We start from the raw sequence: 26,767 nt of genomic DNA, 5'->3' as shown, positions 1-26,767 counted from the left end.
TTTCAGTGCTTCTAAGGTGCATATATGTGTAAATATCTATATTTTCCAATACCTCATCAAAATAAAGAGTCCAGAAACCAAAAACTATGCAAACAAGTGCCCGAAATGATCTAATGTTTGGTTTCAATGTGTTCGCAAACACTACCTTTTCCATTATTACACAACTGGTCTCCCATGCATCCATCCAAAATGCAGGCCCTTGGGTACGACCATGGGTAAAAGGTGGAGAAGGCGGGGTTCATGAGATCCATGGAAAGGAGCAGCAAGCTCCAAAACGTAATGCAAAAAATGAGGATTTTAATGAGAGGGAGGCCAAGAGAATTCCCTTCTTCCAAGTCTGAAATATGAACCTTCAGAGGGTAGGAGAATGATCCAGGTGTTCTCTCTAAGGGGGAGCGCTTTGTTTTGCATTATCCACCATGTTTCCAGCCAGTCTTTACATGTATGCGTGCTGGATGCTCTTTGCATCACAACAGCTTTGCATGCACACGCACACACGCACTGGTAATGCCCTGAGGCTGGGTAGAAATAAATTGGCAGTCTCCTTCCCACTAATTCCATCAGCGAGATCTCAGATGGCATACTAATAGGAGTCATCCATAACACTGCAGAAGGCGCATGTGAACGCTGGCAGCAGCATTCTCAACAGGCGGAGCGTCTCGTGCCTTTCCTTCTGCCCAAACTGGCCTCTGTGCCATCCCACCTCCTTTGCAAGCACGCAACTGGTGATCGTACCTGCATAATCCACAATGTTCTTAACGACGGGTGAGATCTTCTTGTCACAAATTGGATTAATTCAAAAGTAAACAGAGCTGTTCCTTCCAACCTCCATGCTGAAAATTGACTTGGCTTTTTTCGCAAACCAATTTGAATTTGAATTTTAATCAGCCATCGCTTTCATGAACCTTGAAACTCCCCTTCCTCAACTGCCTGCACCACCTTCCTCCTATTTCAAGATTACCGATTCCTTTTCAGACTATTTCACATTCTCCACAGGTACATATTGGCACAAGTGGACCCAAATAGGCCTGGGTAACAACGCAAAAATTTGTTTCTAAAATCGATTTGTATTTGGGGTTTTTTTTTTGTTTCGATATTTAAAATAATTACAAAATTTTCCTTTTAAAAAGTTCGATATTTACGAAATTTCATAAATGGTAAAAAATTAACGAATCGATTTCCGAAACAATAACGAATCGATTCGTTAATGGCGGACGCGACCGCGAAATACGCTAAAAAACCTCCAAAACCTTCTGAAGCTTCCCTCTCCCTCTGTTCTTGACTGTTGGTGTGATATTATAATTTTTTTCCACTAATTAAACCATAAAACTGGCCCAGACATGCGGAAATAATAACGAAACGACCTCAAAACAATAACAAAACGAATACAATAACGAAATACGAAGCATTTACAAAACGTGTTTAAAAAATCGTTTTTTTTTAAATGATTGCTCCAGAATGGTTCGTTATCGTTTTGTAATTGGAAAAATTAACAAATTATTAACGAATTACGAATTAACGAAACGAAACCGCCCAGGCCTAGACCCAAACATTAGATTGTGGCCAAAATGCCCAAAATGAGAATTAGCACAAGATCTGGAGAGGATGCCACAGTTTGCTTTTGGCTGAGCCTATTGGGAAAGGGAAGGAGTTATTGAATTGGACCCACTTTTGTGCTGAACGCATTCCGCAGCAATTGAAGTAAGCAGAGGACAAAGAGGGAAAGTGGAAGGGGAAGAGAAAAACTGGGACATTTAGAAAGCAGTTGCAAAAAGCCCTAAACGACTCCGGCCCTGTTTACCTCTCCGAACGTATTCTCCTCTACGAACCGTCAAGACCACTAAGATCATCTGGAGGGGCCCTGCTCTCAGTCCCTCTGCCTGCACAAGCACAGCTGATGGGGACGAGGGACAGGGCCTTCTCGATGGTGGCCCCTCGACTTTGGAACTCCCTGCCATTAGAGATCAGAACTGCCCCCTCCCTCATGACGTTTAGGAAACTAACAAAGACCTGGTTGTGGAACGCGGCATTTGACAACTGATTTAATTCTTTGCCCACATGAAAGGAGGATGATGAATGGGATTGTGATGGTGTCGGACGATTTGGCTCTTTTAACTGGGATGATAGTGTTTTAATGTGTATGGTGCTGATATTTTAACCGTGTAATGAAGTGGCATTGTGTTGCTATTGTATATTCTTTGTATGTTAACACATGTTGTGAACCGGTCCGAATCTCTCTTTGAAGGTGAGAGGGTCGGTATATAAAACCTCGAAATAAATAATAATAATAAATAAAAAGTGGGACTGCAAAGGATTGGATGGGAGTATCCCTGCCAAACTGAAAAAGTTGGAGGGAGTGCTGTTTAATAATAACAATAACAATAACAATAACAATAATAATAATAATAACAATAATAATAATAATAATGTGTGCCCAGGAGGAAGTCTCTCATTGGGTATCAGCCATTGGTTGAGGTTCTGGGTTTGAGCTTGCCACTTTTGGACTCTTGCTTGCTGGGGTGTTCCAGTTAGTAGGACTGGGCGGTTTCGTTTCGTTAATTCGTAATCCGTTAATAATTCGTTAATTTTTTTAATTACAAAACGATAACGAACCATTCTGGAGCAATTTTTTAAAAAACCGAATTTTTAAACACGTTTTGCAAATGCTTCGTATTTTGTTATTGTATTCGTTTCGTTATTGTTCTGAGGTCGTTTCGTTATTATTTCCGCATGTCTGGGCCAGTTTTATGGTTTCATTAGTGAAAAAAAATTATAATATCATACCAACAGTCAACAACAGAGGGAGAGGGAAGCTTCAGAAGTTTTTGGAGGTTTTTTAGCGTATTTCGCGGTCGCGTCCGCCATTAACGAATCGATTCGTTATTGTTTCGGAAATCGATTCGTTAATGTTTTGTAATTTTTTTCACATTTACGAAATTTCGTAAATATCGAACTTTTTAAAAGGAAAATTTTGTAATTATTTAAAATAACGAAACGCAAAACCCCCCAAAAAACGAATCGATTTTAGAAACAAATTTTTCCGTTGTTACCCAGGCCTAGTATCAGCCATTGGTTGAGGTTCTGGGTTAGAGCCTGCCACTTGTGGACTCTTGCTTGCTGGGGTGTTCCAGTTAGTGCCTGGAGGCGGGGGGTGGCTGCAGACAACAGGGAGCTCTGTTCCCGAATTGATGTTATGAAGGAAATCCTTCTTGGTAGTAGTGGGATTGGGATTAAGTAAGATGACAGTGAGGAGGGGCTTGTAGTCAATGGCAGAGGAGTAAGCAAAACTGGCTTTGGTGCTGTTCTCCACTCCCACGTGGCAACTCCGAAATGTGCATGGAGGGCCAAAGCAGAGGAGTCAATACAGAGGCTTTCTCATTTTTCATCTGTGCGAGTGAGGTTCAATTCCCGCAGCCCTGAGGGGGGAAAGAAGCCCTCACTGTAAATAACAGAGAACAGGTTGGTGACCTGCCGAGAGCAAATGAGAACCCTACTGCTGTTTCATTTCAGTCACTGTGAGGCAGGAATGAGAAGAGCCAGACAGGTTCACAGTCGCCGGCTGAAGAGTCAGGGCTGGTTTGCTTGCTGAAACTGTGGTACATCCGCTTGGAAAAACGAACGTCAGCTTCACCCGCTGGAGTTTTTCATTATTTTTGAAGGGTTTCTGGGAGCTGGATCAGTTTCACCTGAAGTGGAGAACATAACCTTTGGGTATATTGTGCTGGCTTCCCCTTGAACCATAGGGCTGGGCGACTTCGTTCGTTAATTTCGTAATTCGTTATTAATTCGGTTTTTTTTTATAACAAAGCGATATTGAACCATTCAGGAACAACTAAAAAACGAAATGATTTTTTTCAATTCGTTTCGTAATTGTTTCGTAATTGTTTCGAAATCGATTCGTAATTGATTCGAAATCGTTTCGTTATTATTTCCGCATGTCTGGTGCAAGTTTTAGGGTTGCTGTTTGTTTTCTCAGTGAAAAAAAATATAATTATCACACCAACAGTCAACAACAGAGGGAGAGGGAAGCTTCCTGTCCCATTTGGAGGTTTTTTTTAGCGTATTGCGCGATCGTGCCCGCCATTAACGAATCGATTCGTAATTGTTTCGAAATCGATTCGTAATTGATTCGTAATTTACGAAATTTCGTAAATATCGAAATTTTTTAAAGGAAAATTTTGGAATTCTTTTAAAAATCGAAACGCAAAAACCCCCTAAAAACGAATCGAGTTTAGAAACAAATTTTTCCGTGGTTGCCCAGCCCTATTGAACCAGACTGATGGCAGAAAGGTAGCTGGTGTCCAGATCAGCACAAGGTCCTTCCTCTTCCTTTTTCCTCCCATGTACTCGCTTTGAATGCAATTTTCCTGCTTCTTGGCAGAATGGGGTTGGGCTGGATGGCCCATGAGGTCTCTTCCAACTCTTTGATTCTAGGATTCAATACTCTTGTGTAGAAGAGTTGACAGATGCAATTTCATCATTTTTCCTCTTCACCCATGAATGAAGGAATTTATGAATGAATTTATTTATTATGGTCACAGACCAGCAATTTGAAATGTCAAGGCATCAAAATCAGAGGTTTTTCAAGCATTAAGACCAGAAGTTCAAAACACTGAAAGCAGAGAGCCCGAGATATACAACCCACGGAATTAGCTATCCATGGCAAGTGCAAAACATGATTTGTACAAATCCAGATGGAACCCAAAGCATAGGACACAAATGACATCTGACCTAAATAGGAATCAAATCCCATACTTCTGCTTCAGAGGAGTATTCACCAAAATGGTTGGAAAAAGTATCAGGGAAGTCACCATTACTATAGCATTGCCTCAAAACCATGCGGCAACAAGAGTGACTGGTCTCGAGAAACCCTCTTCTAGTGCCGAGGCAATGGGGATGTTGGGAGGGAAGAGGCTGACTATCCATGCAAGATTACTACTACCACATCAGCTCTAGATGATTAAATACGGTTTTCTGCGGGTGAGCAGATTTTGACTACTGGATGGCATATGTTCTGTATCAGAAACTAGAGCTGATGTGGTCTATCCAATGCAATTTTCTGAATCAGCAAATAACCAAACCAATCTGAAGTTGACCAAAAACTGATTGGTAACCCTTTTGGTACTAATTTTGGAGAGTGGTCCCTGGTTGAAGTAGTCCCTGGACAAAATAAAGTTGGGAACTACTGTTCTACAGAGTTAAAAAAAATTCTAAAGGAGTGATCACTGTTCAAAAAAGGTTGGAAACCAGTCCTTTAGCATTTGAAACGCTGGCCCAGGCTTCCCTTTTCCGTCTTGCCTTCTGTTACCAGACAGTACATGTTGAGCAAGAACTCCTATATGAAATGTTTTGGTCCAAAATTGCTTTGAATTGTGTTTTTTTAAATGAAATGCAATTTTTGGCATATAGGTTCTTGTAGGTTTTTTCGGGCTCTAGGGCCATGTTCTAGAGGCATTTCTCCTGACGTTTCGCCTGCATCTATGGCAAGCATCCTCAGAGGTTGTGAGGTCTGTTGGAAGTAGGAAAATGGGTTTATATATCTGTGGAATGACTGGGGTGGGGCAAAGAGCTCTTCTCTGCTGAAGCTAGGTGTGAATGTTTCAGCTGACCACCTTCATTAGCATTTGAAGGCCTGGCTGAGCCTGGGAAAATGTTCTGTTGAGAGGTGTTAAGATGTGCCTAGTTGTTTCCTCTCTGCTGTTTTGCTGTATACTTACATAATACTTATAATACTTATAATGGCATATACTTACATAATGGAGAACATGTCTCAACATGGCACTCTTTTATGTTTCATCGGCACCTTATACACATTGCCTGAACATAATTTCATATATAGTGTTTTAAATAATTCTGCGTGTGAAACAAAAGCTTGGGCACATTGAACACTCAGAAGGCAAATGTGTCGCTATCTTAGTCATCTAATTTTGAATATGGAAGATTTTTAGATTTCAGAATTCTGGATAAGGGGTGCTCAACCTATATATTTTTTAAAGCAGTATAGATTTTGTATTGTCGAAGGCTTTCATGGCCGGAATCACTAGGTTCTTGTGGGTTTTTTCGGGCTATAGAGTCATGTTCTAGAGGCATTCTCTCCTGACCTTTCGCCTGCATCTATGGCAAGCATCCTCAGAGGTAGTGAGGTCTGTTGGAATTAGGACAAGGGGTTTATATATCTGTGGAATGGCTGGGGTGGGGCAAGGAGCTCTTCCCTACTGCAGCTAGGTGTGAATGTTTCAGCTGATCACCTTCATTAGCATTTGAAGGCTTGCCTGAGCCTGGGAAAATCTCTTGCTGGGAGGTGTTAATCTGTGCCTGGTTGTTTCCTCTTTGTTGTTGTGCTGTTGTAATTTTAGAGTTTTTTAATACTGGTAGCCAGATTTTGTTCATTTTCATGGTCTCTTCCTTTCTGTTGAAATTGTCCACATGCTTGTGGATTTCAATGACTTCTCTGTGTAGTCTGACATGGTGGTTGTTGGTGTGGTCCAGCATTTCTGTGTTCTCAAATAATATGCTGTGTCCAGGCTGGTTCCTCAGGTGCTCTGCTATGGCTGACTTCTCTGGTTGAAGTAGTCTGCAGTGCCTTTCACGTTCCTTGATCCATGTCTGGGCAACGCTGCTGCGTTTGGTGGTCCCTCTGTAGACTTGTCCGCAGCTGCATGGTATACAATGGTAGACTCCTGCAGAGGTGAGAGGATCCCTCTTGTCCTTTGCTGAACGGAGCATTGGTTGGATTTTCTTGGTGGGTTTGTAGATTGTTTGTATGTTGTGTTTCCTCATCTGCTTCCCTCTGCGGTCAGTGGTTCCCTTGATGTCTGGCAGGAACACTTTCCCTCTGGGTGGGTCTTCATCTTGACTCTCGTGGCTTGTCCTTGGTCTTGCAGCTCTTCTGATGTCTGAGGTGGAGTCTCCATTGGCCTGGAGAGCCCAGTTGAGGGGGTTCAGTTCATCTTGGAGGAGGTGGGCTTCGCAGATTCTTTTTGCACGGTCTGCCAAGGCTTGAATGGGGCTTCTTCTGCTGAGTTCTTCTTCTCCATGGCTCCAAAGGGTAAAGGTGTCATCCACATATCTGAACCATATCGTGGGCTTTTTGGTTGCTGTCTCCAGGGCTTGTTCTTCAAAGTGTTCCATGTAGAAGTTAGCTATGACCGGGCTGAGGGGGCTCCCCGTGGCTACTCCATCTTTCTGTTCGTAGAATTCATTGTCCCACTGAAAGTAACTGGTGGTGAGGCAATGGTGAAAGTATAGTTTTTTTTTGTTTGTTTGTTTTTGTCATTTGTGCACAGAAATTATGACTTGACATATAGAAACACCCAATGAAGTTGTTTTGGCCCCGTGTGGAAATAAAAACTCTGCAAGTTACATTGCCAGAATGTAATTTGTGTAAAGATCACATTTTAATAATGCAGATTAAAGTCATGTGTAATTGGAGGTGAGGGGTCTGCTTTTGCCAGTGGGTCCCCTTCTTTCTTTGTGTGCCAGAAAGCCACTAAAAGCGACTAGGATATGGCCCTTTCGGAGGTGTTTATCTTGTAATTGCTTTAGTATTGATTTTTAAAAAACACTTCATAATTTGCCCAGGGACTCTTGGCCCTCTTTCTTGTTCATTTCTGCTCCTGTTAATGAGTACAAGGTAGTTTATGCCTTCTTGGAAGCCTAAGTGGGAGGAAGAAGGGAACGGCATGGCACACCATTGGCAGGAGCCAAGATACTGCTATGCTCAGGTGGGGAGCCCAAATGAAGGTATGGTTCGCCAGCGGAGCAACCTAAACATGTGCTTCTACTGGAATTATCATCAGATTTGCTTCTGCAATAGTCCAGTCTAAGTTTTCTTCAGGCATTATGTAAGATTTGTGAAAATCCTGCGGCTCCTCCATGATGACATGATGGCAACAGTCTTGGACAGCAGTGGCTCCCAAAGTGACCCATTTAAAGTGGAATCCGGTGTCAAACAGGGATGTGTTATTGCCCCAACTCTATTCTCCATCTTCATCGCTAGGATACTTCACCTTGTTGATGGGAAGCTTCCCACCAGAGTGGAAATCATCTATCGGACAGATGGCAAGCTATTCAACCTCAGCAGACTGAATGCCAAAACCAAGGTCACTAGGACGCAATGGAAGAATGGCTTCAAACTACAAGAGAGGAGATTCCATCTGAACATTAGGAAGAAGACCTCATGGGCCATCCAGTCCAACCCCATTCTGCCAAGAAGCAGGAATATTGCTTCTTGGCAATATTGCTCTCACAGTCAGGAAGTTCTTCCTCATGTTCAGGTGGAATCTCCTCTCTTGTAGTTTGAAGCCATTGTTCCGCGTCCTAGTCTCCAAGGAAGTAGAAAACAAGCTTGCTCCCTCCTCCTCCCTGTGGCTTCCTCTCACATATTTATACATGGCTATCATATCTCCTCTCAGCCTTCTCTTCTTCAGGCTAAACATGCCCAGCTCGTTAAGCTGCTCCTCATAGGGCTTGTTTTCCAGACCCTTGATCATTTTAGTCGCCCTCCTCTGGACACAATATTCCAGCTTGTCAATAATATCTCTCTTGAATTGTGGTGCCCAGAATTGGACACAATATTCCAGGTGTGGTCTAACCAAAGCAGAATAGAGCATGGGGAGTATTACTTCCTTAGATCTAGACACTATGCTCCTATTGATGCAGGCCAAAATCCCGTTGGCTTTTTTTGCCGCCACATTCTTCCATAGATGGAACTTTGCCCTCCATAAAACGACTCTCAACACGTATGGGGAGAAGAGGTGACAGGTCGAGCCTTCTCGTGCTTGATTTCCTTTGTTGTGTATTTTCGTTCTAGTCTGATTTAAGTCCGGAGCGTGCTTCAGTCCTAACGTCCTCCTCAGTGCTGAAGGTTTCTGCTGTTTTGTGACAGGGTCTACAGCTCGGGACTCGTGAACTGGAGGAGATGGGAGCCAAGTTCTGCCTCGGACTCCTGGTCCTGCAGCTTAAATCGTTGCCCTGCAGCCAGAAGGTGATGGCTCATGCCGCCACTCTGCTGGACGTAGAGGAAGAAATCACCGACCTCCGGGCACAAAGGTCAGAACAGCAGCCATTTATTAAAGGAAAATGACAGTGGCATCTTCTGTTTTATCGATCGTGTAATATTTGCTCCGTGTTATATCGGCCTTACAGTAGTACCATGATGGGAAATGTAATGGCTGGTTCAGAGAGAGGTTTCTGGCTCTAAATTAGACAAAAGGTTTGTTGTTATATCAAGGCATCAAAAGAACTTGGCTTCTGGCTACATCCACTGATGGTAGGAAGCAGTACGGAATCACATTCCCTGATGTTTCGTGGGAATTTTGTGTGAGTGGAAAGATTGTGGTCTCTATGATATTGAGCTGTGTAAAAGATTTGGCGGAATTTCTCATGGATTAGGAGAGGGTGAGACTGATGTGGGATTGTATTGTCGAAGGCTTTCATGGCTGGAATCACTAGGTTCTTGTGGGTTTTTTCGGGCTATAGGGCCATGTTCTAGAGGCATTTCTCCTGACGTTTCGCCTGCATCTAGGGCAAGCATCCTCAGAGGTAGTGAGGTCTGTTGGAAATAGGACAATGGGTTTATATATCTGTGGAATGACCAGGGTGGGACAAAGGACTCTTGTCTGCTGGAGCTAGGGGGTGAATGTTTCAGCTGACTACCTTCATTAGCATTTGAAGGCCTGGCTGAGCCTGGGAAAATCCCCTGTTGAGAGGTGTTAATCTGTGCCTGGTTGTTTCCTCTCTGCTGTTTTGCTGTTGTGATTTTAGAGTTTTTTAAATACTGGTAGCCAGATTTTGTTCATTTTCATGGTCTCTTCCTTTCTGTTGAAATTGTCCACATGCTTGTGTATTTCAATGGCTTCTCTGTGTAGTCTGACATGGTGGTTGTGAGAGTGGTCCAGCTTTTTGTGTTTTCAAATAATATGCTGTGTCCAGGCTGGTTCATCAGGTGCTCTGCTATGGCTGACTTCTCTGGTTGAAGTAGAGAGAAGTAGACTTCTCAACCAGAGAAGTCAGCCATAGCAGAGCACCTGATGAACATAGCAGGGCACGCCTCTAGAACATGGCCCTATAGCCCAAAAAAACCCACAAGAACCTGATGTGGGATTGATTCAGGCAAAACTCAAAGAAGCATTTCCTTCCTATGCTAGGTATAAAACTGTTTTATGTGGTTACTGTTCCAAGCCCCCCCCCCCCCCACCCAGTAATAATAATGAGGTCATCTCCTTTATTGTCCTTAATGCAATGGTCTGGCTTAGGGACTGCTGTGTAACACCGTTTTCTCCTTCAGCATCTTACCATTTACTGTCATCTCTTCTCTGATGTCACTGCCTCGACTTATCTAATACTTCCATACGAAGGGAATATGAGAGAGATCTAGCAGTACCTTTGGGATTGATATATTGCAATATAAGTTTTAGGTTGCCCTAGTCTGATGAAGTGGAGTTTATGCTGAAATACCACATAAACCAATGTCTAAATTGACCTCATGTGTAAGGCAAGGACCAAAATTATGGATTCTGATATGTCCCATGAATAAGTCGAGGTTCTACTGACACGGGAAAGCACAAATGGCACAGCAAAGAGATTAGGGAAGAGTGGACTTTCTTCTAGGTTCTCCCAGGATAGATTAAGGTCTCACCATTTGCCACTCTATTCAAAGAGTAGTGGTGGTGGTGGTGGTGGTGGTGGTGGTTGTGGTTGTGGTTGTGGTTGTTGTTGTTGTTGTTGTTGTTAATAGTTAAGATTCACACTGAGTTGTTGATTAATCAACAAATGGTTTTTGGGTCATTTTTTCCCCTAAAATTTCTAAACCTATCCATGGGTATACAGGTGCTGTAGATCCCTTCTCTTCACCCTTTCTTCCTATGATGAAGTAGAATAACATGATGATCTCCTTGAACTTGAGGGCAGATTCTGCATGGCTTTTGGTGTTCAAGGTTAGAGAGTAGGTTATTAGCTTGTTAGAATCTGACAAAGATTCTGTCCATTACATTCCCTTCTGAGGACCACCTCTTTCAGTGTGTCAGATGTCCTCTGCTGAAGCTTTGTCAGATTCTCTTGGGTGCAAGGCCAGGACATTAATCATCATCAGAGATGCTAGTTATTCAGGACAAATGTGTGAAGATAACCCAGGATCCTTTCATAAGGATCAGAACACATCAATACTAGCTTTGTGTGGAATGAAGTTTCCTTACGTGATGGTATTGGTCTTCAGAGACTCAGCTGGATGGTGATGCTCAGGTTGAATACATCTTTGGTAACCTCTGAAAGAATGTCTGGATCTGGCATCCTCAAACTGCAGCCCTCCAGCTGTTTTGGCCTTCAACTCCCAGAATTCCTGAAAATTGAACAAACTCATCGGGGCTTCTGGGAGTTGGAGTCCCAAACAGCTGGAGGGCAGCAGTTTGAGGATGCCTGGTTTGGATAGTCCAAGTCTATACCAGTTTTTAAATCACAGTGGACCTACCATATTTGGGAGTATTCAAGGGCTCCATTTGAGTTGAGTGTAGCAAATGGATTTAGCTAAATATAACCTCCTAAAAGAGTCACATGTCTCCAACATCCTATCTGTGTTTAAGTGCAAAGACTTAGAGCCCTATTTCATGTTTTGCAAACTCATATGATGTCTCTTTAGGAATATGTATTTGCGTTTTCTTCCCAAAGTTTCTTGAGAATAGTCTGAAGCCTTGTGGTAGCTGATAATTGGATCTTTCTAACTATTGCCAGTGTATACAATATTTGTTCAATATGACCTAGAAAACATATTCCAGTTCTACTCCAATTATTTGTGTTTTCTCATTTTTCCTAAAATGTGTGGTGATCTATACAGTATGGAGAAATTGGGGTATGTTCAGCCTGGAAAGAAGAGAATTGAGAGGTGACACAAGAGGCACCTTCAAATATTTTGGAGGAGATGCCATGTAGGAGAGGGAGGAATCTTGGCGTTGGATTTGGTTTTGTTTTGGGGAAATTTTTTGCCACTTTGGAAGCTAGGATATGAACCATTGGATTCAAATCACAAGAAAAGATATTCCACCTAAATATTAGGAATTGTGCACTTTATGTTTTAATCTGTTATTATTCTATGTGTTTTATTGGTTAATGGTCTTAACTGTTTTTAGGTTTTATGACTATGTTTTAAGTGGCATTGAATCTTGCCAGAGTTGTAAACCATCTTGAGTCTCCCTGCGGGGGTGAGAAAGGCGGGGTATAAATCAAGCCAATAAAGAAATAAATAAATTCCAGACAGTCAAACAAGTGGAGGTTCGGGATATCTATCTATCTATCTATCTATCTATCTATCTATCTATCTATCTATTTACTGTGCTTATTAGGCCTGGGTAACAACGGAAAAATTTGTTTCTAAAATCGATTTGTATTTGGGGTTTTTTTTGTTTTGATATTTAAAATAATTACAAAATTTTCCTTTTAAAAAGTTCGATATTTACAAAATTTCGTAAATGGTAAAAAATTACCGAATCGATTTCCGAAACAATAACGAATCGATTCGTTAATGGCGGACGCGACCGCGAAATACGCTAAAAAACCTCCAAAACCTTCTGAAGCTTCCCTCTCCCTCTGTTCTTGACTGTTGGTGTGATATTATAATTTTTTTTCACTAATTAAACCATAAAACTGGCCCCAGACATGCGGAAATAATAACGAAACGACCTCAAAACAATAACGAAACGAATACAATATCAAAATACGAAGCATTTACAAAACGTTTTTGAAAATTCATTTTTTAAATAATTGCTCCAGAATGGTTCGTTATCGTTTTGTAATTGAAAAAATTAACGAATTATTAACGAATTACGAATTAACGAAACGAAACCGCCCAGCCCTAGTGCTTATAGACCGTTGTTCTCAGCCCAGGGGCGACTCACAGCGGTGTACAACATATAGAGAATAAAGTGCAATTACAAGACATAATCTAACAACAACTAGCAATATCAAAACATCATCATCAACAACATCAACAATCACAATATCAATAATACAAATACAAAAAAGTCATTTGCGTCATCTCATCATTAAGCCACAATCCAATATCGTTTTCCATTGTTCCGTTCCTATCGTCATTGCCAATTATTACACTTCTTGTTCGAACGCCTTCTCGAACAGCCACGTCTTTAGTTTCTTGCAGAATGTCATAAAGGAGGGCGCCAGTCTGATGTCTACAGGGAGGGCGTTCCACAGCCGAGGAGCCACCGCCGAGAAGGCCCTGTCTCTCGTCCCCGCCAGGCGTGCCTGTGAGGCAGGCGGGATCGAGAGCAGGGCCTCCCCGCCCGATCTCAAAGTCCTCGTGGGCTCATAGGCCGAGATGCGGTCAGATAGTTATCTTGGGCCGGAACAGTTTAGGGCTTTATAGGCCAACGTCAGCACCTTGAATTGAGCCCGGTAGCAAATCGGCAGCCAGTGGAGCTGGTACAACAAGGGCGTTGTATGATCCCTGCGTCCCGCTCCTGTTAGTAACATGGCTGCCGCACGCTGGACCAGTTGAAGCTTCCGGGCCGTCTTCAAGGGCAACCCCACGTAGAGAGCGTTGCAGTAGTCTAGGCGGGATGTAACCAGAGCGTGGACTACCGTGGCCAAGTCAGACTTCCCGAGGTATGGGTGCAGCTGGTATTTGTCACTGTGCGACTGTCTTCCACTTTCTATTATTTGATTGCTTTATTGGTCATTGAAAAGTCAATATGGGCTTAATTTGCAAATATGACTACTGTGGCACACGCTTTTTGTAGAACGCCTATTTTGGAGTAAGAAAGGGTTTAGTAGAGGGAATATATAACCTTAATACCTTGTGCAAAGTTGCATTGCCTAGTAGGGTTGTGCCTTTGGGGGTAAACCTGTGTTGGATGGGGTTACACTCCCCCTGAAGTCACAGGTCCGCAGTTTGGGTCTCCTCCTGGACTCATCACTTACGCTCGAGGCTCAGGCGTCGGCGGTGCCCGGGAGGGCCTTTGCACAATTGAGACTCGTGCTCCAACTGCGACCGTACCTCGTGAAGGCGGATCTGGCCAGGGTGGTCCATGCCTTAGTCACCTCCAGATTGGATTACTGTAACACAGTGGTCCTCCTCAACATCTTTATTAATGACTGAGATGAAGGGCTAGAAGGCAGGATCATCAAGTTTGCAGACGACACCCAATTGGGAGGGATAGCCAATACTCTAGAGGACAGGAGCAGGATTCAAAACGATCTTGACAGATTAGAGAGATGATGGGCCAAAACTAACAAAATGAAGTTCAACAGTGACAAATGCAAGAGACTCCACTTTGGCAGAAAAAACGAAATGCAAAGATACAGAATGGGGGATGCCTGGCTCGAGAGCAGTACGTGTGAAAAAGATCTTGGAGTCCTCGTGGACAACAAGTTAAACATGAGCCAGGAATGTGATGTGGCGGCAAAAAAAGCCAATGGGATGTTGGCCTGCATCAATAGGAGCATAGTGTCTAGATCTAGGGAAGTCATGCTACCCCTCTATTCTGTTTTGGTTAGACCACATCTGGAATATTGTGTCCAGTTCTGGGCACCACAGTTCAAGAGAGATATTGACAAGCTGGAATGTGTCCAGAGGAGAGCGACTAAAATGATAAAAGGTCTGGAGAACAAGCCCTATGAGGAGCGGCTTAAGGAGCTGGGCATGTTTAGCCTGAAGAAGAGAAGGCTGAGAGGAGATATGATAGCCATGGATAAATATGTGAGAGGAATCCACAGGGAGGAGGAGGGAGCAAGCTTCCTTTCTGCTTCCCTGGAGACTAGGACGCAATGGATCAATGGCTTCCAACTACAAGAGAGGAGATTCCACCTGAACATGAGGAAGAACTTCCTGACTGTGAGAGCCGTTCAGCAGTGGAACTCTCTGCCCCGGAGGGAGTGTGGTGGAGGCTCCTTCTTTGGAGGCTTTGAAACAGAGGCTGGATGGCCATCTGTCAGGGGTGATTTGAATGCAATATTCCTGCTTCTTGGCAGAATGGGGTTGGACTGGATTATGGCCCAGGAGGTCTCTTCCAACTCTTTGATTCTATGATTCCTCCATTTTTAAAATTTCAACCCCAGAAGCAAGTTTTATTTATTTATTTATTTATTTCCAGCGCAGGGATGCCCCATAATTTATGGTGAGTTCCCATCCTCTCCCTTTAGGGATGCTTTAGCGAGCCATTAGCACCACCTGCTCTTGACGCAGGAGACCATATTTACAGTCTTGTTCATCACTTTTAATGTTTCTAGGGGAAGGAAAGGGGGGATTGGTCTTAAAAATAGAGACATTTCTCTAGATTAGTCATGCTCACTTGTACATGTGAGTGTATAAATGAAGCAATTACTGTGTGTTCCAAACACCAGCCGTGCCACGGACAGCCGCCTGACAAGCAATTGGTGTGTCATTAAAGGGAACTATTCAAGCCTGGCCAGACGGATGGATTTCAGGCATAAATCAAACCTTGACTTCAGAACTGGAGCTGCAGAAGCCTTTGAGTTAAAATAACTTGGCGGGAGGGAGGGAGGGAAACGCTCAACACCTGGCAAAATGGAAGGATTAAAGGAAGCAGACCAGTTCCAGGGCAGGTGATTTGCAGGGTGGGGCGTTCAAGGTCAAGGGAGTTCAGGATTAAAAAGCACCCCTCGTAATTGAGGGCAGAATTAAGTCCATCAGCATCGCAAGCATGAGTTTCAGTCTGAAACAGAACCGTACATACACACCCACATTCAAATGTTCCTCATATCCTCGTATCCTTCTATGCTGGCTTGACTTTATACTAACAGACTTGTGCCGCCAAGCTTTTGGTTTGAAAGGTTCTCAAAGTTCTTTATTAATGAAAACAAACAGGTGCTTTAAGGCTTTCTTAACAGTCTATTGGCTCTCTCTCAATCTTGTCCACAGGGAACAGGCACTATCTTCATAACTGTACACTAACTAATGGGGAAATCCTTAACTTCTAATCTGGGCAGTCTGTCTTTGCCTCCGTTAGCGTGGAGCCCCTGCACCTGGTACCAACTGGCTTCTGGCTTCTGCAAGTGACCCTTACCAAGCAGAGCTTTGTAGACTTCCAGGGGGAAAGAACTCAGGTTTCCGTGATGGCTGACTGAAGTCCCTCAGCAAAGGAGCTGTAAGGCTGTACAACCCCGGTCAGGCTGTAGGCTGTATATCTCCCCGGCCAAGCCGTAGAAGATGAAGCTTTCTACAGGAACTCTTGGTATTATGTCCTGCATGAAAGGCTTCTCTGTGTGGACTGAACCCAAATTGGCTCCTATTCCCTCCAAAAACCCCAAAAGGGGGCTTGACCAGGGAACCTAACTATAATTGACAGGTGGCTTGCCCTATGATTGCAGCCAAAAGAAGCCACCTATCTGCAGAGTCCCTGAAACTTAGGACTGCAACAAACATTCAATGCAAAGCAAACAAAATTGGAGCTCCTGGTGCAGTTGTACCTGCACAGTTATATTGCATTACATTATAATATTATAAATATACTATGTATATACACTATATTATATATTTCCTAGATGCTTTCCCTTTGCCTCCATTATAATCTGGATTTCATGGCACAGCAAAATCCAAGATGGCTGTTGTGAAGATAGATACCTGCCCCTTTTGTCTTGTGGAAAAACCAAGTTTTCCGCATCACTAAATTAGCGGGTGTATTTCCAACAATTTGAGGATATTGACCATGCTACCATTGGGCGATCTTCCCCTTCTGTTGACTCAGATTGCTTTCTTCTTACGTCATTCACACACCAAGTACCCTTTAGGAGTGTAAACTTCATCCTGCGAGGATGTGAGTTCCAAATGTAGAAAGGTGTGCTGTCAGTTCTGGGCGTTCTTTTTGTGCAAGAGAGAGAGATCCTGGAGCAGACGTTGAGCTCAACCAACTTTGAAGGATGAATTAGAGGCATGTGCCCTGGTAAGCCTGACAGGTGGAATAAGTCACAGTTAAGGGATGATGTGCATATGGAGAGTGACATTGCCAGCTATATCAAGCACTGGAGCAAATGGAAATATTCACAAGAGTCAAAACATAGGGGACTCTGATGCAAAAGGAGTAAATGGAGATGGACATCCCATCGCTTAGTGCTAGGAAATGTACTTGCATAAAAATGCTCCAGATTTCGCATCCCACTCTGCTTAAGTAAAGAAGAAAAAAGTTGTATAGCGTTGCAGCAGACAGGGAAGTTATGTAGCTCACAACCAGCATATGGAAAAATACTGAGAAATACTACTTGGTCCTTCCAGTGCAATGTTCCTAATGAATAGCTAGCATGAAATGACATCTGACCAGGGATTGGGAAATATACTTTTTCCCAATCTCGTGTTGCCAGAGCGCGGTCTGTTCAGTGCCTTCCAAGTTACCCAGTCTTCTGTGTGAGCAGGAGGGAGTCTCTCATTCAGTATCAGCCATGGATTGAAGTTCCGAGTTTTAGGCTGCCACTTTTGGACTCTCTCTTATTGAGGTGTTCTGCAAGTATCTCTGTATATCTTAGAAAACTATGTCTTGATTTAAGGCATTGCTCTGCTGGCTGATATCTAAACAGAGGATGGGCCAGAAATGTCACTGCCTTGGTCCTTTCATTATTGGGGTTCAGAATACTCTTTAATTGTAGGGGAACTATAAATCCCAGTAACTACAACTCCCAAATGTCAAGGTCTATTTTCCCCAAACTCCGCCAGTGTTCACATTTGGGCATATGGAGTATTTGTTCCAAGTTTGGTCCAGATCCATCATTGTTTGAGTCCACAGTGCTCTCGGGATGTAGGTGAACTACAACTCCAACACTCAAGGTCAATGCCCACTAAACCCTTATAGTATTTTATCTTGGTCATGGGAGTTCTGTGTGTCAAGATTGGTTCAGTTCGATCACTGGTGGAATTCATAATGCTCTTTGATTGTAGATGAACTATAAATCCCAACAACTACAAGTTTCAAATGACAAAACCAGTCCCCCCCAAACTGTGCTGGTACAGCTGTACCAGAAGCTCCCACTTTATTTGCTTTGTATTAAGTGTTTGCTTGCAGCCCAATGCTTGGGATTTTGCAGAAGGATGGCTTCCTGTTAAAGTTTGCAGTTATAGGGCAGGCCACCTGTCCATCATCATTAGGTTCCTTAGTTCCGCCCTCTTTTGGGTTTTCAGAAAAGAAGGGAGCCATTTTTAGTCAGTCACACACAAGGAAGCTAGTCTATAGGATGCAGACAGCTCGTCCTGTAGGAAAAGCTTCATTCCTCAGAATCATCCGGGGACCATCCGGGGATCATCCAGGGAAATAGAAACAGAAGGAAAAGATCCCAAAGGCTCTGGCTGAGAGCTCACAGCCTCTCAACCTCACAGCACCAGAGGGGGAAACAGCCCTGAAGTTCCCACAGGACAGCATTACAGAACCATGGAATTCCAGCTGGAATATCTTCAAGCCTTGCCTGGTAGGTTTACTCGATGTCCAGACGCATTTGGGATCGGTAGTAAGACCCAGACCAGCAAGGCCCAGATGATAGACAGCCTGGGAGAGATTACAAAGGGTTCTTCCTCATGCTGAGAAAGTACAGTTAATCCAAGTCAGTGCCGGTCTCTTAAAGACTAGAACAAGAAAGCCTTGAAGTGTAGTTTGAAGATTTGTTCTGTGTTCCTTAATAAAGACTTTGTTGCACCATTAAAGACTCCAAAGACCATCCCTTCAGGAATTCCCTAAGAATCTCTCTTTGAGGCACCCCGGCTTCCCACTGGGTTTAAAGTATACGTCCTATAGAATAAAGACAATTTGTTCAGACCCAGTGCGCGACAGAACACAAACCCCACCAGTATTCAAATTTGGGCATATTGGATATTTGTGCCAAATTTGGTCCAGTGAATGAAAATACATCCTGCATTTCAGATATTTACATTACGAATCATAACAGGAGCAAAATTACAGTTATGAAGTAACATTGAAAATAATGTTATGTTTGGGGGTCACCACAACATGAGGAACTGCATTAAGGGGTCACGGCATTAGGAAAGTTGAGAACCACTGTCCTAGAATCAATACAGTTGCATTCACTAGAAGAAGACTTTCTCGACCTGGAATGAATACACTTGCACTCACCAGAAGAATGCAGTTTCCAGGGGTATTTGACTACAACGAATCCTACCATTCCAGAGCCCAAACAAACCTTGAGGAGCTGCCTCAGCTGGGAAGGCAACATGCCAGTAAGCAGTTCTGACATCCTGATTTTTCACAGTAGATTTTATGCTTCATTTGCCAGATAAGCAATTACATTCTAGCCAATTGAGTTATTTCACATCTGTCATGACCAATGAGGAAAGAGCGATTGCATTGGGTTCTTCTCTTGTACCAGATTCTACAGAGAAATGCCATCTATATTAGGGTTGGCTCCCCCTCCTTTTTTCATTCAGTGACTGCAATCCAATGCAATGAATGAAAATCTATTGTGAAAAATCAGCAAAATGCAAAAAAACAAGTTATTGTCGAAGGCTTTCGTGGCTGGAATCAGTGGGTTGTTGTAGGTTTTTTGGGGGCTATATGGTCATGTTCTAGAGGCATTCACTCCTGACATTTCGCCTGCATCTAGGGCAAGCATCCTCAGAGGATGCTTACCATAGATGCAGGTGAAATGTCAGGAGAGAATGCCTCTAGAACTGTGTTTATCAACCTTCCTAATGCCGCGACCCCTTAATACAGTTCCTCATGTAGTGGTGACTCGCAACCATAAATTATTTTTGTTTCTACTTCATAACTGTAATTTTGCTACTGTTATGAACTGTAATGCAAATATTTGATATGCAGGATGTATTTTAATTTACTGGACCAAATTTGGCACTAATACCCAATTAGTCAAAATTTGAATTCTGATGGGTTTGGGAGGAATCGATTTTATCATTTGGGAGTTGTAGTTTCTGGGATGTATAGTTCACCTACAATCAAAGAGCATTCAGAACTCCACCAACAATGGAATTGAACCAAACTTGGTACAGAGAACTCCCACGACCAACAGAAAATACTGGAAGGGTTTGGTGGGCACTGCCCTCATGTTTTGGAGTTGTAGTTCACCGACATCCAGAGAGCAATGATGGATCTGGACCAAAATTGGCAAAAATAATATGCCCAAATGTGAACACTGGTGGAGCTTGGGAGAAATAGACCTTGACATTTGGGAGTTGTAGTTGCTGGGATTTATAGTTGTAGTTGCTGTCATTTATGTTGTTGTTGTTCATTTGTTCAGTCGTCTCCGACTCTTCGTGACCTCCTGGACCAGCCCACGCCAGAGCTCCCTGTCGGCCGTCACTACCCCCAGCTCCTTCAAGGTCAGTCCAGTCCCTTCAAGGATGCCATCCATCCATCTTGCCCTTGGTTGGCCCCTCTTCCTTTTTCCTTCCACTTTCCCCAGCATCATTGTCTTCTCTAGGCTTTGCTGTCTCCTCATGATGTGGCCAAACTTCCCACACAGAATCCCCATGACCAATAGAAAATACTGTGTTTTCTGATGGTCTTTGGTGACCCCTCCAACAACCCCTCACGACCCCTCCAGGTTGAGAAACACTGCTCTAGAACATGGCCATATAGCCCGAAAAAACCTACAACAGCCCAAAAAACAAGTTGCGCTCTCTGAACTGCAAAAGAAGGCAATAGCAAACCTCTTCTGAAAAAATCTTTGCCAAGGAAATGCTTTCCGGAATGCCCCAAAGCAGTCAGAAATCCAGACTGATAGATGAAACCCCCATTGAACTAGTGTGCCCTTCTTGGTTCACTCAGCTATACCCTGAAAAAGAAAGCATTCCTTTTGAAGGTGGAGTGGCTTTTCCCCTCTTCTTTATGTTTGCCATCTTCTCCGCGTATTTGCAAATTCTGCCACCATCCCTTTTTTGCTATTACACAAGCTCAGCGCGAGCACGCTCTGCAGAGACTCCGTCAAGTCGCATGCACAATAATGAGCATGCTTTGTATTCAGATGGACTCCGCACTGGCGTCCACAGGTGGGCCATTTTAATTCAGCAGCTTTTCATTAATGCCTTCCGGAGCTGTCGGTGCCTTCTTCTGTTTGCTCATTTTGGCATTCTCCAATTGACATTTTTTTGATTAAGAAACAGCCTAGGAGCTGCCTGGCCTCCGAGAGCGCGATCATCAAACACCAGGCCAAGGCTTGAGGGCCAGGAGGGGTTCACACTGTGCCTGCCATCACACAGGTAATTAATTTATCAAATAGCATCTCATCAATCTGAGGACGGGCCAAGCATTGGGGGGGGGGGGGGGGTGTTTGGAGACAGAAACTGAAGACATCAAGACTGAAGATGTCAAACTCTTACAATTGTGCTCCTTGTTAATAGGATCCACTGAGATTGCTCATGAGACTCCAATACTTAGGCCCAGTGTCTCCAATCGAACTGTGTAATCCAACAGGCATTTGCCTTGTTTATTTTCATAGAATCCAAGAGTTGGAAGAGACCTCATGGGCCATCCAGTCCAACCCCATTCTGCCAAGAAGCAGGAATATTGCATTCAAATCACCCCTGACAGATGGCCATCCAGCCTCTGCTTCAAAGCTTCCAAAGAAGGAGCCTCCACCACACTCCCTCCGGGGCAGAGAGTTCCACTGCTGAACGGCTCTCACAGTCAGGAAGTTCTTCCTCATGTTCAGATGGAATCTCCTCTCTTGTAGTTTGAAGCCATTGTTCCATTGCGTCCTAGTCTCCAGGGAAGCAGAAAACAAGCTTGCTCCCTCCTCCTCCTCCCTGTGGCTTCCTCTCACATGTTTATACATGGCTATCATCATGTCTCCTCTCAGCCTTCTCTTCTTCAGGCTAAACATGCCCAGCTCCTTAAGCCGCTCCTCATAGGGCTTGTTCTCCAGACCCTTGATCATTTTAGTCGCCCTCCTCTGGACACATTCCAGCTTGTCAATATCTCTCTTGAATTGTGGTGCCCAGAATTGGACACAATATTTATTATTTATTTATTTATTTATTTACTTTGCTTCTATACGGCTGTATCTCAATCCCGAAGGCGACTCACAGCGGTTCACAAACAGTAAAAACAGTAGAAACAGCAGTGGTTCCATACAACATATAACAATTGACTTAACACATTATCCATAAATTACCAATAAGCAATTACAATGCACAATTATTACGAAAAACCACCGTACCCAATCTTCTCATCATCCAAGCGTAGTCCAGGTTTGTTGTCCATTCCTATGTTCCGTTACATCCAGGTCTTCACCTTTTTGCGGAATACCATTAGAGATGGTGCTAGTCTAATGTCCGTAGGAAGGGCGTTCCACAGCCGAGGAGCCACCACCGAGAAGGCCCTATCTCTCGTCCCCGCCAGCCGAGCTTGAGAAGCAGGCGGGATCGAAAGCAGGGTCTCCCCAGAAGATCTCAAACTCCTGGTGGGTTCATAGGCAGATATGCGGTCAGATAGGGAGCTTGGGCTATATTCCAGATGTGGTCTAACCAAGGCGGAATAGAGGGGTAGCATGACTTCCTTAGATCTAGACACTAGGCTCCTCTTGATGCCGACCAAAATCCCATTGGCTTTTTTTGCCGCCACGTCACATTCCTGGCTCATGTTTAACTTGTTGTCCACGAGGACTCCAAGATCTTTTTCACACGTACTGCTCTCGAGCCAGGCATTGTCCCCCATTCTGTATCTTTGCATTTCATTTTTTCTGCCAAAGTGGAGTATCTTGCATTTGTTGTAAGAGTTATTGTTACTGAGTTATTTTCAACAGTGTCTGCATTTATTATTATTTGTTTCTATTTTGTTTGTTGTAAGCCACTCTGAGTACCTTTGGGGAGAGGGAGCGGGATATTATTATTATTATTATTATTATTATTATTATTGATAAACAGCAAGGTTGTTGTTGTTGTTCATTCGCTCAGTCATTTCTGACTCTTCGTGACCTCATGGACCAGTCCACGCCAGAGCTCCCTGCCATACCAGGTGACAGTCGCATTGAGGAATTATTTATTTATTGTGTCATCAGCAACCATACCATTGTATTACATTTCTAACAGAACACAACAAACAAACAGAAACACACACACACACACAAACTTGGTAGTTGATTAAATGTCCTTTGACCAGTATCTGGCCACTTGAAGTCCCTCTAGTGTTGCCACAAGAAGGTCCTCCATGGTGCATCATGTGGCTGGGCTCAGGTTGCATTGCAACAGGTGGTCAGTGGTTGGCTCTTCTCCGCACTCGCATGTCGAGGATTCCACTTTGTAGCCCCATTTCTTAATATTGGCTCTGCATCTCGTGGTGCCAGAGCGCAGTCTGTTCAGCGCCTTCCAAGTCGCCCAGTCCTCTGTGTGCCCAGGGGGGAGTCTCTCATTTGGTATCAGCTATTGGTTGCGGTTCTGGGTTTGAGCCTGCCACTTTTGGACTCTCGCTTGCTGAGGTGTTCCAGCGAGTGTCTCTGTAGATCTTAGAAAACTATGTCTGGATTTAAGTCGTTGACGTGCTGGCTGATTCCCAAACAGGGGATGAGCTGGAGATTTCTCTGCCTTGGTCCTTTCACTATTGGCTGCCACTTCCCGGCGGATGTCAGGTGGTGCAATACCGGCTAAGCAGTGTAAGTTCTCCAGTGGTGTAGGGCGCAGACACCCCGTGAAAATGCGGCATGTCTCATTAAGAGCCACATCCACTGTTTTAGCGTGGTGAGATGTGTTCCACACTGGGCATGCGTACTCAGCAGCAGAGTAGCACAGCGCAAGGGCCGATGTCTTCACTGTGTCTGGTTGTGATCCCCAGGTTGTGCCAGTCAGCTTTCGTATGATGTTGTTTCTAGCACCCACTTTTTGCTTGATGTTCAGGCAGTGCTTCTTGTAGGTCAGAGCACGGTCCAGGGTCACTCCCAGGTACTTGGGTGCACTGCAATGCTCCCGTGGGATTCCTTCCCAGGTGATCTTCAGAGCTCGGGATGCTTGTCTGTTCTTAAGGTGAAAAGCACATGTGTGTGTTTTATATGGGTTAGGGATCAGCTAGTTTTCCCTGTAATAGGCAGTAAGAGCACCTAGAGCTTTGGAGAGCTTCTATTCAACCATCTCAAAGCTCTCTGCTTGAGCAGTAATGGCACAATCATCAGCGTAGATGAAACTCTCTGTCCCTTCTGGCAGTGGCTGGTCATTGAGGAAAAACAACAGGAAAAACTCAGCCGTTATCAGGACCTCAAATTGAACTGCATTTGTAAACAATAAACATTGACAAAATCCTGATCTGTCAACTGCAAAAGGCCACCTGACTTGGATCTGCATGCATCATTCAAAAATACATCACACAGTCCTAGTCGCTTGGGAAGTTTTTGAGTTGTGATCTTGTGATACAAAATCCAGCCTATAGATCTCATTTGCTGTGACATACTGTGTTTTTGTGTCAGCAAAATATCAATAATTACAATTACAATATTTGTTATCTTCTTAATGGCCTTGCTTTTAACTGCTTCTCTGTTCTATTTCACACACCCAATCTTCTCCCTAAAGAGGTGGGCATGTGTGTCCAAGCAAAGATCCTGTAGTTGCAGAATGATGGCAAGGTGGGTGCTTTTTGGTAATAGAAGGCTATGGATCCAAGAATCCTTTCTTTCATGCCCGGACACCTTGGCTCTCTTCTCTGTGAGACACTGCTTTTGCATGCCAAGGATGTCACTCACATTGTTTAAGCACCTCATCTCACAAACAACTAGGCAGCAGCAATGCCCTTGGACCATCATTAAAAATGTCCTTGGTGGCACCATCCACAGGAGGCTCTCTGATCCTGATCTATAGGAACGGTCTTCTATGGCAGTTATTACAGGGAAAGCTCCGGTAGTTTGTGTAACGTATTATTTCATTATTAAATTACATCTCCCGGAATGAGTGGAGGGCAGTGCCCGAGGCAAGCGAGGAGATGTCACTTCCCCTGTCTTTCTTGATCCCAAGAGATATATATACGTAGTGGAAACAACAGGCAGGCAAACAAATCACAGTATTTAGCGGAGCTGAATGTTACCAGAGACAGAGCGGAGAATCCTGTTTATTAGGGCTGGTCAATTCGTTTCGTTAATTCGTAATTCGTTAAAAAATTCGTTAATTTTTGAATTACGAAACGATTACAAAACTTTTTTTTTAACCTGGAAGTTTTTTTAAATATCGAAACGGCAGGTGCCAAAAATTTTTGTATTTCTGTCCATTTCGGAAATACGTAAGATGGCCGCCTGCCGATGCTTGCTGGGAGCTCTCCTCTCTCGGCGCCGGCTGAGCAAGCGAGCGAGAGGGCGAGCGAGAGGGGCGAGCGAGCGGTGAGCAAGAGGGGCGAGCGAGGCATTCTCTCCTGACGTTTTGCCTGCATCTATGGCAAGCATCCTCAGAGGTAGTGAGGTCTGTTGGAAGTAGGAAAAAGGGTTTATATTTATGTGGAATAATGACCAGGGTGGGACAAAGGACTCTTGTCTGCTGGAGCGAGGTGTGAATGTTTCAACTGACCACCTTGATTAGCATTTGATGGCTTGGCAGTGCCTGGAGCAATCTTTTGTTGAGAGGTGATTAGATGTCCCTGATTGGGTTGTTGTAGGTTTTTTCAGGCTATATGGCCATGGCCTAGAGGCATTTTCTCCTGACTTTTCGCCTGCATCTATGGCGAGCGAGAGGGGCGAGCGAGCGGCGAGCGAGTGGCGAGCGAGAGGGCCCGCCAGAGTGAGTGCCTGCCTTCCCTCCTTAATAATAATTTTAATTTCTCCTCCCTATTCTACTAAATTAATAATTAAATTTAAAAAATATTTAAAAAATATTGAAAAAAAAGGGCGCCATCTTTACAAAATGCTATGTAAATATTTATGAAATTTCGTAAATACCGAACTTTTTTTTTGGAAAATTTTGTAATTATTTTAAATATCGAAACAAAAAAAAACCCCAATTACAAATCGATTTTAGAAACAAATTTTTGCGTTGTTACCCAGGCCTACTGTTTATGCATGTGAGAGCATGGAAGAGGAGAACGTCAAAGCGGGGAGCTGTAGTTCTTAAACACCATGGAGTTCGTTCATTATTTATTTTATTAGCTGTCCCCTGCCATGCGTTGCTGTGGCCCAGTCTGTATATATGTGTTTTGTGTTTGTATATATGTATATTTGTATATATGTGGTTTTTTGCATGCATCATAATGTATTTTTTTATTTTTTGGCCTTTTAAATCTGCTATGTTTTTCAGTGTTTTTATGAGTGATGGTCACTCGTTGGCCTGAGAGGTGTATTGTATCCAAATTTGGTGTCCATTTTGCTCAGTGGTTTTTGAGTTATGTTAATCTCACAAACGAACATTACATTTTTATTTATATAGACTAGCCATCCCCTGCCACGCGTTGCTGTGGCCCACTTTGGTAGTCATGGGGGTTCTGTGTGGGAGGTTTGGCCCAATTCTATCAGTGGTGGGGTTCAGAATGCTCTGTGACTGTAGGTGAACTATAAATCCCAGTAACTACAACTCCCAAATGTCAAGGTCTATTTTCCCCAAACTCCACAACTATTTACATTTGGGCATATTGAGTATTCGTGTAGAGTTTGGTCCAGATCCATCATTGTTTGAGTCCACAGTGATCTCTGGATGTAGGTGAACTACAACTCCAAAACCAAAGGACACGCCCACCAAACCCTTCTAGGGTTTTCTATTGGTCATGGGAGAACTGTGTGCCAACTTTGGTTCAATTCCATCGTTGGTGGGGTTCAGAATGCTCTTTGATTGTAGGTGAACTATAAATCCCAGCAACTACAACTCCCAAATGACAAAATCAATTTTTTGAGC

General features: G+C 43.6%; 1 protein-coding gene across 1 annotated transcript in view; it reads left to right on the top strand.

Moving 5' to 3' along the window:
• AGBL1 (AGBL carboxypeptidase 1) overlaps positions 1-26,767 on the top strand; it is a 728,548-nt gene that overhangs the window by 516,764 nt on the left and 185,017 nt on the right. The window contains exon 22 of the mRNA XM_067471459.1: positions 8,888-9,051. Coding sequence (XP_067327560.1) covers positions 8,888-9,051 — 164 coding nt within the window. The remainder of the gene's footprint in view (positions 1-8,887; positions 9,052-26,767) is intronic.

Source organism: Anolis sagrei, chromosome 9 (genome assembly GCF_037176765.1).
Source record: "Anolis sagrei isolate rAnoSag1 chromosome 9, rAnoSag1.mat, whole genome shotgun sequence".
Classification (NCBI taxonomy): domain Eukaryota; kingdom Metazoa; phylum Chordata; class Lepidosauria; order Squamata; family Dactyloidae; genus Anolis; species Anolis sagrei.
This window is presented reverse-complemented; position numbering and strand designations above follow the sequence as displayed.